This window comes from Rutilus rutilus (assembly GCF_951802725.1).
Source record: "Rutilus rutilus genome assembly, chromosome: 1".
Classification (NCBI taxonomy): Eukaryota; Metazoa; Chordata; class Actinopteri; order Cypriniformes; family Leuciscidae; genus Rutilus; species Rutilus rutilus.
Genome location: NC_140209.1, coordinates 67131358 through 67147370, shown reverse-complemented (window position 1 = coordinate 67147370; position 16013 = coordinate 67131358). Strand labels below are relative to the sequence as shown.

The following is a 16013-nucleotide window of genomic DNA, read 5'->3' as shown; positions in this document are numbered from 1 at the left end:
ATTATAGCTCCATCATTGGTCAAAGTGTGTTGGTTTTAATAAAAATAATAATAAAAGATAAAATTATCTGGCATTTATTTATTTTTGCTGTATCGAAAACGTACCAAACCGTGACACAAGTGTATCGTATTGAACCGAACCGCGAATTTTGTGAACTGTTACACCCCTACTATCTATATCTCTCTTACCTGTCTACCCCTCTGAAGCAATGGTTGAAGCAATTTGAATGCTGAGAAACTTTACTAAGACGATTTGTAAAGTTAGTTTATCTGTTTATTGTTATGAATGTTTGATATTTACCAAAAACATCACTTTGCAGTGTGTTGTTGAATGATTTTTTTTTTTAATAATGTATTTTTAATTAAAACATTTGTTAGTAATAGTCATTATTGGGATTTGATCTGGTGTTTTACGACTGCATAATGGGTGCGATGTAGGTCTTAATTTTCATTAAAGTGGTCTTAAAAAGGTCTTAAAAAAGTCTTAAATTTGGGGTGATCAAACCTGGGGAAACCAAACCTGGGGAAACCCTGTATCACTTAACTTAGGGAAAACTGAATCCATATTGTTCGGAACAAAGATAAAGTTAAAGAAAGCCTCCAGTTTTAAGGTCTTAGCTGGAGATATTGTAATTACTGCCAAGGAATCAATCAGTTATCTTGGATGTATGTTAGATTGCAATTTATCTGGAGTAGATCAGGCCCGTAAGGTAATTACTAAAGTAAATCAGAGAGTCCGTTTTTTGGCCAGAATATCAAAGTTTTTGGATGAAAAAACAAAGCTTATTCTGGCAGGAGCTTTAATTCAGCCATTTTTTGATTACGCATGTGGATCATGGTACAATGGTGTCACAGGGAACCTGAAACATAGGCTTCAGACGTCTCAAAATAAATTAATAAGGCTAATTTTAGACCTTCCCATAAGAACTCATCTGGAATCTTCCCACTTTGAAAGAGTGGGATGGTTGGAAGTTGAGGATCGCGTGTCTCAGATGCAGCTGGGTATGGTACATAAAATTGTTAATGGAGATGTTCCCAAATATTTTAGAAATTATTTTAAAAGAGTAAGTGAAGGTCATAGTTACTCCACTAGGGGTAGCTCAACAGATTTTGTACCCCCCAGATTTAATACTAATCTGGGCAAACAGTCATTTCTTTATGCTGGAACTATCCTTTGGAACCGGTTACCTGGTACACTAAAGACAGTTCGAAGCATAGGCAGTTTTAAACAGGGTTTGAAAGTATGGCTTAGATGCCAATCATAGTTTTTATTATATCATAGTCTATTTTTATTGTATATTTTTCTGTATAATATGAATGAATTTGTTTAATGTATGAAAAATGATTGATGTGTGAATTGCTGTAACTTGTCCTTTCCCCTTGCCCTTATAGGGACCACAATGGAAATAAGTCTTTGGGCTTTATTGTGTTATCCCTGGCTATTTATGTATTTTAATGTATGATACAGAGTACTGTTTTCATATATTTTTTTTTTTATATTTAAGTGGTCAAATAAAATCAATCAATCAATCAATCAATCAGTCATCATTTACATGTAAATTAATTACATATAATCATTTCAGAATCATTTTCTCCATGTCAGTGCTTCTGTGATATTTTAAAATAATGGTTTCTGGTTTAAACTTTCTGCCAAGAATTTTAGCCTTTCTCTTTTTTTCGAACATTTTGAGTAATGAAAACTTGATGTCTCCTTACTTTAAAAATGGAGGTCATTATCTGCCCCCAAATGCCGGATTTATAAGAGCTCCAACTAGGGAACTAGGGGTGGAACGGTACACAGAAGTCACGGTTCGGTTCATACCTTGGTTCAGACATCACGGTTCAGTACGAGTTCGGGTACAATGGAGGGAAAAGCAAAACAAAAATGTAGAAGGCAATTTTCTTTTATTGTGCATGTCTCAGGCTGTAAAATAAATAAATAAAATAAAAGGAAAATAAATGTCTTAAGCCTTGTATTTTTTTAATTAAGTTTTATTAATAAAGTAAAGGCATAGAACCAGTTTATTTGTAGTGCATTGACAGTAGTTTTATATAATTAGTTTATTAATTAAATTAATAAAAAGACAAAGACCTTGACATATGTTTGGTAATTGTATCTGAATGAATTTAAAATTAATTTGCTATATTTCAGATCAATATATTTGTTTTCCTTAAAATTTTAATTAACACTAACTTTATTCTCATCTGAATTATAAATAATTGATTTCTTTATAAAATAATACTACCATTAAAAACAATTTTTTTTTATCAATGTAGAATGTGTTACTTAAAAATAAACAGATTAGTCCTCTTTTTGAGGACAAGAAATGAAAACCAATGCAATATGATGAATGTCCAAAAGATGGCACCCCCAGACTGTTTTTAAATGGGGTTGGATTCATATTTTAAACAGTGTGTGTGTGTGTGATTTTGGTTAGGTAACAGTTGTAGGTTTGTTTGTACAGTTTGAAAAGAGTTTACAGTTTGACAAAAGCACAATGTTGTGTTTTATTGCGAGTGTACACACATATAAGTAAACACTTTGCAGTTTGAATGATGTCCTGTATGAACAAAATGACGGAGTATGTTTTTATGTTTCCACTGTTCAATTGCGCCCGTGCCTCTCTCTCTCTCTCTCTCTCTCTCCCTCTCTCTCTCACACACACACACACACACACACACACACACACACACACACACACGCACACACACACACAACATATTCCAGCATTGCGATCTTGACATCGCAGCCTGTTCATTATAGCCGCAGAGCTTGAGAACTGAAGCGGAGCTACAGATTAGATAGCCTTAAAGAACCCGCGTATCTAACAGTAGTTCCACATTACATTAATTAATTTGCAAGCGAGTTATATTTATTTTTATACCATGTATTCTCTGTGTATATTCATGCACCAAACCGTGACGCCCGTACCGTTTCGGTTCAGTACGAATACATGTACCGATCCACCCCTAGCTCCAACCCATATTCAGTGTGCAAATTTCACAAAGAAACAATTTGGTGAATTGTACTTTAAAGGGGAACTTTTATTTGAGAAGTTAAATTATATTTTTGGTTCATTATGAAACCGTAGCGGGACAGATTAGACTATGGTGGGCCACCACAATCTAGTTAATGAATGGGAAACACTAACTAAGTTTCCATCCACTTGTCAATCGAATTATCTGAAGTTCGGTAAAAGAAACTCATGCGAATAAAGCTGGTGAAAGTGTGTTTCCATCCAATGGCTTTAAAGTAAATAAAAACCTGTGCGTAGTGACGTCACATGCTGTTTTGCGATCAAATTGGTACATCGAATTGATTTGAGACATTTTAAGGTGTTTCCATTCATTTTCGCACTGAATAGCCCTACTTTAAATATGGAGGTCATTATCTGCCCCCAAATGCCGGATTTATAAGAGCTCCAACCCATGTTCAGTGTGCAAATTTCACAAAGAAACAATTTGGTGAATTGTACTTTAAAGGGGAACTTTTATTTGAGAAGTTTAGCTATATTTTTGGGCCATTATGAAACCGTAGTGGAACAGATTAGACTATGGTGGGCCGCCACAATCTAGTTAATGAATGGGAAACACTGATGGGTTAAAAATTTCATTGCTAGAACAGAACCTTGAGAAACTCCATGTGTGATATTAGGATGTCAGCTGGCCACAATGTCTGTAAGAGCAAGCACTAGTACTCAGACTATGATATGATTTTCATATTAAACATATTTAAATATTTTCACAAAGGTCTTTTCTGTTTGTTTTTGTGTCTCTGTCTTCTTAATGTGTTTTCAGTGGTGGGAGAGCTGACCAGATCAGAGATGTGTCCTGTCAGACCAGCTCATCCTCCTCCTGTCAGAAACACATCAGTCATCATGACACAGAAGCAGCCCTGCAGCTCGACTCTCACCAGCCAGTGCATGATGATCTGCAGAGAGTCAAAGACCAGCACAAAACCAGCATGAAGAACAGATATGAGAGCGTATTTGAGGGAATCAAACTACAAGAGAATCAGACCCTCCTGAACAGGATTTACACACAGCTGTACATCATAGAGGGAGAGTGTGAAGGAGTGAATGAAGAACATGAGGTGTTACAGATGGAGAAAAGTTACAAGACCCTCCAAGATACTCCAATCAACTGCAATGACATCTTTGATCCTTCACCTGAACTAGGATATGAGGAGAAGAGAAGAGAGAAGAAGGACAAAATCAAGACTGTTCTTACTAAAGGAATCGCTGGAATTGGAAAAACCGTCTCTGTGCAGAAGTTCATTCTGGACTGGGCCGAGGGAAAAGCCAATCAGGATGTAGATTTCATGTTTGTTCTTCCATTTAGAGAGCTGAACTTGATTAAAGATCATCAGTACAGTCTTCACAGACTTCTGCTGGACTTTCATCCTGAACTTCAAGATCTGGACTCAAAGATTTATGATGAATGTACAGTTGTGTTCATCTTTGATGGTCTGGATGAGAGCAGAATTACACTGATGTTTTCAGACAGTGAGAAAGTTTCTGATGTGACTGAGTCTTCATCAGTGGGTGTGTTGATGTCAAACCTCATGAAAGGAGATCTGCTTCCCTCTGCTCTCATCTGGATCACCACCAGACCAGCAGCAGCCAATCAGATCCCCTCTAACTACATCAACCGTGTGACAGAAATTCAGGGATTCAATGAGCCTCAGAAGGAGGAATATTTCAGGAAGAGAATCAGGGATGAGGATCAAGCCAGCAGAATCATCTCACACATCAGAAGAGCAAGAAGCCTCCACATCATGTGCCACATACCCGTCTTCTGCTGGATCTCAGCCACTGTGCTTCAAAACATCCTGAAACATCTCAGTGCAGAAATCCCTCAAACTCTGACTGAAATGTACATACACTTCCTCCTTATTCAAACTAGTATGAGGAACCAGAAGTATGAAGAGAGAGATCCAGAGAAACTCCTGCAGTCCAACAGAGAAGTGATTGTGAAACTTGCTGAACTGGCTTTCAATCAGCTGATGAAGGGCAATGTGATGTTCTATGAGGAGGACCTTAGAGAGAGCGGCATAGATGTCACTGATGCCTCAGTGTATTCAGGGATTTGCACTGAGATCTTTCGGGAGGAATCTGTGATTTATCACAGGAAGGTTTACAGCTTTGTACATCTCAGCTTTCAGGAGTTTTTTGCAGCACTGTATGTGTTTCTCTGCTATTTACACAAAAACAATGAAGTTCTGAAAATGTTCCTCACAGGAAAGTCCAGAACTCAATCTGAAAATGTTTGTCTGGATGTGTTTCTGAAGGGAGCAATGAATAAAGCCTTGAAGAGTAAAAATGGACACCTGGATCTTTTCCTTCGATTCCTTCATGGCATCTCGCTGGAGTCCAATCAGAGGCTCTTACAGGATGTGCTGATTCACACAGAGAACAACCCAGAGAACATCAAGAAAATAATCCAAAACCTCAAACGAGGTCAAAAAAACAATGTCAGCCCTGAAAGATGGATGAATCTGTCACATTGCTTGATTGAGATGAAGAATAATTCTATTGTTGAAGAAATGCAGGCATTTTTAAAATCTGGAACAAATAACAAAAACCTTTCTCTTGCACAATGTTCAACTTTGGCAAACTTGATCTTGATGTCAGAGGAGGTGATGGATGAGTTTGACCCTAAAAAGTACAACATCATATCATCACAAGAGGGTCGAAGGAGACTGTTACCTGCTCTGAGGAACTGCAGAAAAGCTCTGTGAGTGGGAAAATATGAACATAATATCAACTGAATTGAAATATGAGCATAATACCCCCATCATGATAGATTTCCTCTGGTAAATGCACTGTAATGATAATTTAAAAATATATATTTTTATATATTTACATAAATTTGAAGTGTACACTGATTAAAATATTTAAAAATATATATTTTGTAATTATAATTAATATCTAAGTTATTGCATTTCTGAATTCCAGAAGTTTTACAAGCTACAAGTTCTCAGGGATTACAGTGTTTTTTTGCTTTTTTTTTTAAATTGATTTTTCATAGATGATAACAGTCTTTTTAACCAATTAATTTACATGACTTTCCATCGTTCATGATTTACTGGATAAGGATTAAGTATTTTTAGTAAAATATTTTTCTCTACCCAATAATTTTTTTTTTGGTATTTAGGTTTTTATTTAAATTACCTGACTTTTTCTGGTCTAGAAATCACCCTTTTAAAATCACGCTACCTCATATATCTGGGTTCTGAGAGGCTGTATTAAAATAAGAAATATCTTGATTTAGGTCAGTGGTTTTCAATCCCAGCACTGTACTCTATCTTATCTAACACACATATTTGAGGTCTTGGAGTCTTTACTAACTAGCTGATGAGTTGTATTTGACAATTGTCAATTTTTATTGCATATTTGCAGTGTTAGATTCATTGATTAGATGAATGCCGCATGCAACCAGTTTACATGAAGGCTCTTGCATTGCGCATCCTCATATTATATATTGCCGACTGCTATCAAGTTTTTTTTGTCTATAAGGACTTTTTGGACTGTAAAGGTAACAATCTAAAGGTATCTTTGCTCCAATTGGTGATTTTTCTGTTGCTATTAGAAATGTTTTCCATTAAACGCTGAAAATGACTGTTTATACAACGCTCATGGTGCGTCCGAAATTGCGTACTGTCGAGTAGGCACTACGTTTGAATTAGAACATCCTTTGCGACCGTTAAAAATGTATGTTATTTTCTCCGATATATATTGCAAAATATAAATAAACAATTTCACCAGTTGATTTGAATAGCTCTATCTATGCGTACTGTCGAGTAGGGACTACGTTTGAATTAGAACATCCTTTGCGACCGTTAAAAATGTATGTTATATATAGTATGAATTATAGTATTGCATTGGAATATTTTGTTTTTCTCCGATATATATTGCAAAATATAAATAATTTCACCAGTTGATTTGAATAGCTCTATTTGAATAGAATTTATCATTCTAGACTAATTGGGGTGATTTTGTAAGGAAGTGAATCTGCATAGAAAATAAAAATTTATGAGCATAGATAAATACAATAGAAGAAATATACAATTGAAATGAGCAGTGCTTTGTTTTTCCAGGTAAATCTAACAGTATTCAGGTACAGAAATTGAATAATCAAATGTAAAATAACAGTTTTCCCTGTATAAATGAAATATAACTAATATTAATTACGTATTAATTGTAAGTGTGTATTAATTACCGTAATTAATACAATTTATATTTGTTAAAGCTAATTTTAACAAAGCTAATTTTGATGTGCATTTTGCCATTTATAGTAGTTACTATGGTTTTAAATATGTCTATATAGTTTTTATTCATTTTATTTCAAATTAAGTTCAATATTTAATTTATACAATTTATCTTTGTTAAAGCTACAAAAGTAATTTTCTTTCTCTCTTGTGTTGTTTGATCACCATTGGTATCACAAAATGCTGCGGGTACATTAAGCTACTTGCCCTTTAAGACGAATGCCCGGACCTAATATAAATGGCACACATCCGTTTTCTTTCTCAATTTTCTCAACCGACTGTGTTTACGGGGATACTCGCCGAGACGGACATTTTGACTTCATTTTATGTGCACGTGTCCGTTTAAGATTGAAATAAAGAGAAAGGGAACTGAATTCTGCGTTCACGTGCTGTCTGCGTGTGCACAGAAAACAGCGTGCAAGTCCGCTTGCGCTTGATGCCTGACTCGACTTAAAAACGTGCACATTATAAACTTTCACTCTATGATGGTTAAACTTTGCAAATAATCCACGACTATCCATCAATCCATGACTATCGTGGTTGTGCACATTGCGATATCGATGCTGAAACGATACAATGTGTAGCCCTAGTATGAATGTGTTTAGTATGAATGGAATCCGGACGTACTACATCCGCCATGTTGTCATTATTAAGTGACCTACAAGCGTCAGTTACGTTGCTTCACTGCCATTCATAAAATCTCTCCCTTGGCCTCATGGGATAGTTAAATGTCCATCGTTTGCGCACTTCACATTCTTGCCAGAAGTAGTAGGTCATCAGGCAACTTTTCGCTGACTGTTTTTCAAATACTATGTATTCAGACATACTGCTCTGTTAACATACAGTTTTTGGCATACCATATAGTAGGGAAGTATTCGATTTCAGACTCAGTGTCAGTGTTTCTGTGACCATACACAGCATGTGAACTTGAGGCATTCGATTGGCTGTCCGTTGCTTAGTATCTAGCCGTAACATTCTAACACTGTCTCGTTTCACACTGTGCAAGTTTGGCACTGCAATGCGGGGTTAACAGCGCAGAAGCGGCTCTAATACTGCTAAACTCACTTCTAACTTACAAATGTGAAATATTTCTTAACCCAGGGTTAAAAGCGGGGTTTTGAATGACTATAACCAGTGGTTAATTGCAGTGTGAAAAGCCCTGTAAGAACATGTACGTGCATGTAATGTAAAATAAAAGTGCAGCCCAGGCCTTCTCGTTCTCTAACGTCTCTCCAGTGCTCAGAAGCTTCTCCATTATTAACACAGGACCAAGCTCTTGACTGATCATAACCTTTTAACCATAGTCATCTCTTTTTTCAGATTAACAGCCTGTGATCTCAGTGATCAGCAGTGTGAAGTTGTGGCTTCAGTTCTACAGTCATCAAACTCCTCCCTGAGAGAGCTGGACCTGAGTAACAACCACTTGCAGGATTCAGGACTGAAGCTGCTCTGTGCTGGACTGAAGAGTCCAAACTGTGGCGTCAACATACTGAGGTTTGAGTTTCACATTCATTCTGTAAAGTAGCAGAAAGCGATTTCTGAGAAACAATGTCAATATTTGAAATCGACACCCTTCTCTTCATTGCTCCGCCCCTGAAAATAATGAACACGGTATGCATCACAAATGCATAGGGGGACCACACGTTTTTCCTTGGACAGTCCTTTATTTAATCTCTCTTTTAAGTTTCCCAAATTATTATGATAAAAATTTACAAGCATCAGTTACGTTGCTTCACTGCCATTCATAAAATCTCTCCTTTGGCCTCATGGGATAGTTAAATGTCCATCGTTTGCGCACTTCACAATCTTGCCAGAAGTAGGAGGTCATCAGGCGACTTTTCGCTGACTGTTTTTCAAATACTATGTATTCAGACATACTCCTCTGTTAACGTACAGTTTTTGGCATACCATATAGTTCGGAAGTATTCGATTTCAGACTCAGTGTCGGTGTTTCTGTGACCATATAAAGCATGTGAACTTGAGGCACTCGATTGGCTGTCCATTGCTAAGTATCTAGCGTAACGGAAAAGATGGCGCCGTTGTATGTGCCTCGCCGTCTGCTGCTCTCCTTCTCACTCTTAAATTCTGTCTTTTTATGTTTTTTTATGTTTGTTTCTATGTCTATCGCTACTAACTTCGGACTGCAATATGTCATTTGTGTATGATCGTCAAACATTACTAAACATCCGCATGGCTATCGACTCAACCAAGGGTGACGTTGATGAATATTGCCAATTTCCCCCACCTGCGCACCAGCATCTCCCTGCACAACAGCGCTGGTATCCCGCTGATCTTCCCTGGAGGCGACGGCATTGGAGGAAGCGTGGCAAGCGGGGTGGAATTGTTGCTGAAATGTGTGTTGGTCCTGCACTAACCTGTGAGCGCCGCCTTGCCGTTGCCTTTGCATGGTCTTTCTTTTCTCATCGGTGGCTTCGACCTGTTATCGGATGCCCTTCGTCCGCGCTTTCGCGCATCATCTCCCCCAGCTTTCGACGTCGTGGAGTGAATCATTCCAATCTTCGCTCGCTAACTCGAACAACACAGCTGGAAGAAGCTGCACCGCCACTTAAAGTGGCTTTGATTAACGCCCGGTCAGTGGTGAACAAGAAATTTGTAATAAACAATTGGATTAAGCCGGATGAGTTAAGTCCATTCACTGAACTTGTCCCACAGGATTGTTCTTTCTTTAACTCACCGTGGCTATCTGGCCGTGGAGGGGGCCTAGCGTCACTGTTTAAAAAACATTTGCCCTGCCGCAGTCTAACAACTAGCCCTTGTCGTACTTTCGAAGTGCAATTGGTACAACCTACAACAACAATCTCTCAGGTATTTGCCTTGATTTATCATCCGCCTCTGCAAAATAAGGATTTCTTAAATGAATTTGCTGAGTTTGTGGGAGATCTTGTTACGAGTGTAGCGTAAATGCCTCTGGGTTAATGCGAATTAGCTCAAGGATATAGGGAATTTTAGAAATATTAATAATCATAACTCATGGTCATAATTCATAAATCGCATATGCATTTACTTTATCAATTATAGGAAATGCCTCGTTCTGTAACTGGTCTCGTCATCCGTTATTCGTCCAGCGAAGACTATCACAGTTAAGAAGAAGTATTCCTGTTTACAAAACTCCAAGAAAGTTTTATCTCCTGGCCACGAAGACAAACCCTCTTTGGGTTTATAAATTAAAACTACTCAAAGTAGTTTTATAATATAGAGCCTGTAGCTTTATAGATCTTTTAGCTTCATTGACTTTATAAAAGTGGGTTTTCAAACACCGAGACAGTTAAAAGTATAAATGGGTTTATTAATAAAATGGCACACGCTAGAGATTATAAGCTACAAATATAAACGTACGTAAAATGCAAACAATAAAACAAACAAACATTTAAACAAACAAGAAAATATGTGATCAGAATAAAATGAAATGAAAGAAAGAAAGCAAGAAAGAAATAAAGAGATAAGAATTAGAGGGTAACTTAATTCACAGACCTACGAGCTAGACACCAGGAATCAGCTGTTAGAGAGATCAAAAGATACTTGCAAGTCTGTTCTCTGTTCGGGTGAGGCTGAGACAGGAAGGAAGCGGCGGACGGTGTCCTGTTTCTGCTGCGTCTTCTGGTGTCGCGGGAAGCTTGAAAGGCTCACTGAATGTAACGTTACCGAGAAAGTTCAGATCGTTTCCCTTTTGGAGGGGAAAGGCACGTATGAGCTTAGTTGCAAAGAACGGCAGCTACGACTCGAACATGTGTTGGTCCGAGGAGGAGGCCGAAGCCTTTCAGATGTTTCTTGAAGCCGGGGAGAAGAGGAGGAGGTCAGAGCGATCGATGAGAGAAGAGAGCCATCGGTGAGAGAAGAGGAGGAGGAAACTGAAGGTTTGGACTTTTATCAGTGTTCTATGTACCGTCCCCTTCTTCGTGGAGGACGAATCAGATGTCGAGATTTTTCCTAGCGGGAAGATCCCTTTGTTCGTCTGGAACAGTCTCCTGGCTCGGGTTACAGTGTCGATTGACTTAAGCCTTTTGGTTCCAGAAATATAAATGTGTAAACAATATATATTACTGCATTCTGCTATTGGAATTCGACTCTGTTAGATTGAGAGAATTTCAGAGATATCAAACGCATCACATGAAGGTTGTAGAAATGCAACGTTACAGGAGATATGCAGAATTACACACATTTAAAGTTGTGATTACCACATGACAAAATCATAGACACCCCAATATGACATGGTCATAACAAAAGGCACCCCAGAAATATATCAACATTTTGGTAACGTCTTATGTGGGAAAGTCAATGAAAAATCTGTGTGTGTGTGGTGCGTTTGGGATGTGACTCGCTTGGAATGTTTGCCTTTTCCTGGGTCGTAAAGTTTTATGGTCTGGGGTAGGGTTACAAACCATGATTCTATTTGAGACCCTAAATTGGGAGAAACATTCTTTCGATAAACACTTAGAATTCAAAACTACACATTAGAAACCAAACCTCTTTTATAAGGTAAAACTGATCACACATGCATATAGGAATGCATTAGAAAATAAAATAAAAGGATATTTCTCTTATTCTCAGTTATACACAAAAGGTGTTTGTGTGTGTGTGTGGAATGTCACGAGGCTGTAAAGTGGGGGATACCAGTCACATGGGTGCTGGTAAATTGTTCCGTGGGGAAATTATTAACCAGCGCTGTCTTCCTAAGGACAAAGACGATGTGTTCGCCATCACATGATTTACTTAATCTGAAAAGCAGATGCCATTGTTGCTACACGAGATATGATAGAATTTTAAACATTCATGTATGCTGTGATACTAAGCCACTCTCTAAAGAGTTTTTGAACCTTATTGCCTCTTTTGACCTGGATCAGTGGGTGTCTGGTCACACTCATATCCAGGGACATACCCTAGATCTAATCTTATCACTTGGTCTACATGTATCAGACATCAGCATCAGTAATACTGGCTTGTCGGATCATTTTCTGATTCTGTTTTCTCTGCCTCTTAATGCTTCTACACATAAACCTCATACTTATTCACGGACAACTAAAATTTTTAATGAATGTGCTAAGGAGGACTTTCTGGCACTATATCCCGGTTTACCTGCGAATCAAGCCATGGTTCCACCATTAAGCTCCCTAGATGCTAATAATCACTTGATATGTTTCAATTCTATTTGCTCTAATTTTTTAAATGCTGTTGCCCCTATCAGAAAAAAGAAAAATAAACTCAATCATGCTTCGAAACCATGGTTAAATGACATTGTAGGCTACTATATAGGCTACAGGCAAGCAGATGGACTCAGAATATGAATTTAACACGCAAAGTTTCATGCTGAGCTGTGAGATATACTGGCATAAAATCAACACTTGATCAATTAATACTAACACTTTCTCTTCTCTTCTCTTCTCTTCTCTTCTCTTCTCTTCTCTTCTCTTCTCTTCTCTTCTCTTCTCTATGCCTATGTGTTCTGCATTAGTTTAAACTGGGAAGAGTCATTGCCCTTGCATATTGTTGTCCTCCTATTGTTAGTTTAACTGTAAATCGCTTTGGATAAAAGCGTCTGCTAAATGACTAAATGTAGCCTAAATGTAAAATTGGCTTGACATTGGACATTCGCACATTTAGGGGCTGTCTCTAAAGTTGCAAACAACATTGGCATACACGTTTCTAACTTCAATAGCAAACTTCAATAGCAAAATCGAAAGGGTGCGCATTATTGCTAACTAGGGCTGTAGTCAAGACCACCTTTGTCGAGTCCAAGACAAGTCCAAGACCAGGACTAGTCGAGTCCAAGTCAAGACCGAGTCCAAAGAGGTTCGAGTCCGAGTCAAGACCGAGTCCAAAAAGGTTCGAGTCCGAGTCAAGACCGAGTCCAGGACAGGAAAAAAAAAAGTCTGCTAAAAAAATATAGGCTATAGCCTATAGAAATTAAATCACTATGTAATAATGAAATAATGAATAATTTTCATTTTATTTAAAATAATTGACAAATTAAAAAAAAAAAAAGAAAAAAAAAATATATATATAGGCCTAAAGGAGCACACACATTCGTTTCGACTGTCTGATCAGCCTCACTTTCTGTTCCTGTCAATCATACACGCGATGTCAACCAATTAAACTGCATGAGGGAAGGCCGAGCCAACTCACAGACACACACACACACACACACACAAGAGATGCGGATAAACCGCGGATCGGGCGGATGACGTGACGAAAAATAATATTTTAATTAAATTCAGGCGGGTGGCGGCTGAAGCAATCAAATGAAAAAAGTTTGCCACTAAGCAAACCTGCAAGTTATGAGCTGGGTTATTTTGTTTCGATATTAGCTATATTTTAAAACAGCCAGTCATTGGAGCCTAACGTTACCACTCGTGGAATAGGCAAAGAAAGAAAGGTAAGAAAAAAAGTCGGAAACCTTTGCCCATTAATTAGATGTGCAAGGCAAGCAGGCTAGTTTTCGGGGTGTTATGGACAATCAAAAATGTGAATATTCACGTTGCACTAGCGGTGGACTTTCAGCGAGTTTATTTAAACATTTATTTTTTAAACAGCCGTTTGTGAGTCAAAAGAGCCGGCTCTTTTCAGTGAGCTGATCAAACGAGCCCGTTCACGAAAAAGAGCCGGCTCTTTTCAGTGAGCTGAGTGAAACGAGCCGGCTCACGAAAAAGACCCGAAATGCCCATAGTTATTAAGTGGCCAGTGTTTCACTTTCCCTCCAATAATATTTTGTTTTAATATCGCGGCGACATATGTGTGATTACTGGGAACATAATAAAGACTCATGGACTCGGTCGAGACCAAAAGCCATATTTGGCAAGGCCAGTGGCCGAGACCGAGACAAGTCCGAGTCCGAATACCAGCGAGTCCGAGTCAAGTCCGAGACCATAGAAAAACGGTCTCGAGTCCGGACTCGAGTCCAAGACCGGACTCGAGTACTACAGCCCTATTGCTAACACATACATGAACACTTTACAGTTGGTTTTATGACTGTAAGTCGTTCTATTCAAACGCTATTGAAGTTAGAAACGTGTATACCAATGTCGTATGTAACTTTAGAGACCGTCCCTAAATGTGCAAATGTTCAATGTCAAGCCAACTTTATGCCAGTATATCACTGGGAAACGCTCAGCATTACAGTTTTTCTCAATTGCTAAAACACTAAAACCCATTGGCTGAACAAAGTTCTCAGTTGCCTGAACTCATTTAGCTAATTGTGCAGTCTGTTGTCAATACCTTAAACCATTTCAAATGGTAAAACACAATTTGCAGATCTCACTTAGACTTTTCAGCAAAATTCTAAACACATTCTCATTCTCAAAACACGTTCTTCACTCTAATGCACGCCATCCATAATGCTAAACACAAGTGGCAACAATCAAATACAAATAGAGAACACATGTCATTGACTGAACACAACCACTCAAAATTGATTTAACCTGTTTCAAAAGATGTGACAACCAATATAAGCCAGTTCAAAGAGCTAACAGGTTGTTGAAGGTGGGAAGGAGAAAGTCTGAGAATGGATAGAAGAAACCATGTGAGAGGACGAGGATAAGGACGAGTGCGTATGTGAGGTGGGCGACGAGGAGGAGGAGGAGGAGGAGGAGGAAGAGGAGGAGGGCAAGAAAGAGGAAGAGGAGGAGGAGGAGGAGGAAGAGGGGGAGGAGGGCAAGAAAGGAGGAAGGACAATATTGATTGTGATGTCGATGAAGTGCTCTGGCCTGGCCTGACCCAGCCCAAAAACAAGCAGCAGCACATTGATCACATGTTTACTCCTTTGATTTTTGTCCCTTTTAGTATTATATACTGTAGTACAGTGGATTGTAGGCTGTATACTGTACAATGAACAAATTGTATGGCCCTGAACATTGTTACTGTAACAGTACCATTTGTTTACAGTACTGACTGCTCAATAGATTTTGACTGGTTGCAGGTTCATATCAACAAAGAACAAGAATTACAGTATCACAGAGACAAAGGAGAAGTTTGTGAGATGCAGGGTACAGTCCTGTAAAATAGGGCTGGGCGATATATCGCACGATATTGTTATACGCATCTCGTCAGTAAAGCCGGTTCATTGATTAGTAGTAAATCGCCATCACCTGCTTTCAGATGGAGCGGCATTTACTACAAAGAGCCGTAGTTAACTGACAAGCTGAGCCATATCGCATCAATATCACGGACGTATCGCCAGCGATAATTAATGCGATATGGCTCAGCTTGTCAGTTAACTACGGCTCTTTGTACACAGCAAAAACTCCAGTGTTAATTTAACACTCCTGGGAGTGTATATGAACACTCAAGAGTGTTGAAGTTAATGAGATAATTAAGTGATTAATTTAGTGATGATTGATCATTATTGAGGACACCTGATGGTAACAGAATCACTGAAGGAGAAAATCACAAATTGTAAGCCACCGTTATGGCGATCATTGTTTGCTTTAGTTGGGCTCTTGACCCTTATATATACACACACAGACGTCAAGATTCAGTCTATGCATCTCAACAATGGTGACGAGCAGAATATTCAATTAGGAAAAGTCAATTACATAGACAATTCAGATCATAATTTATTCATACCTCAATGCATGATGGGAGCCATTAATGAGTGTGATTGGTGGCAGCCACTGCAACATGCTTTATTACTGTCACCATTGTTGAGATTCACAGGCTGATTATTGATGTCTGTGTTTCTAAATAAATTAATTTGAAAGTGTTTTGATCAGAACAATATTATTAAATATTTT

The 16013-nt window shown here is 38.3% G+C and overlaps 1 protein-coding gene across 2 annotated transcripts in view; it reads left to right on the top strand.

Moving 5' to 3' along the window:
• LOC311294925 (NACHT, LRR and PYD domains-containing protein 12-like) overlaps nt 1-16013 on the top strand; it is a 65024-nt gene that overhangs the window by 25072 nt on the left and 23939 nt on the right. For both annotated transcript variants that reach the window (XM_084416019.1, XM_084416020.1), the window contains 2 exons: nt 3798-5735; nt 8590-8763. In XM_084416019.1, the coding sequence (XP_084272145.1) occupies nt 3798-5735; nt 8590-8763 (2112 nt within the window). The remainder of the gene's footprint in view (nt 1-3797; nt 5736-8589; nt 8764-16013) is intronic.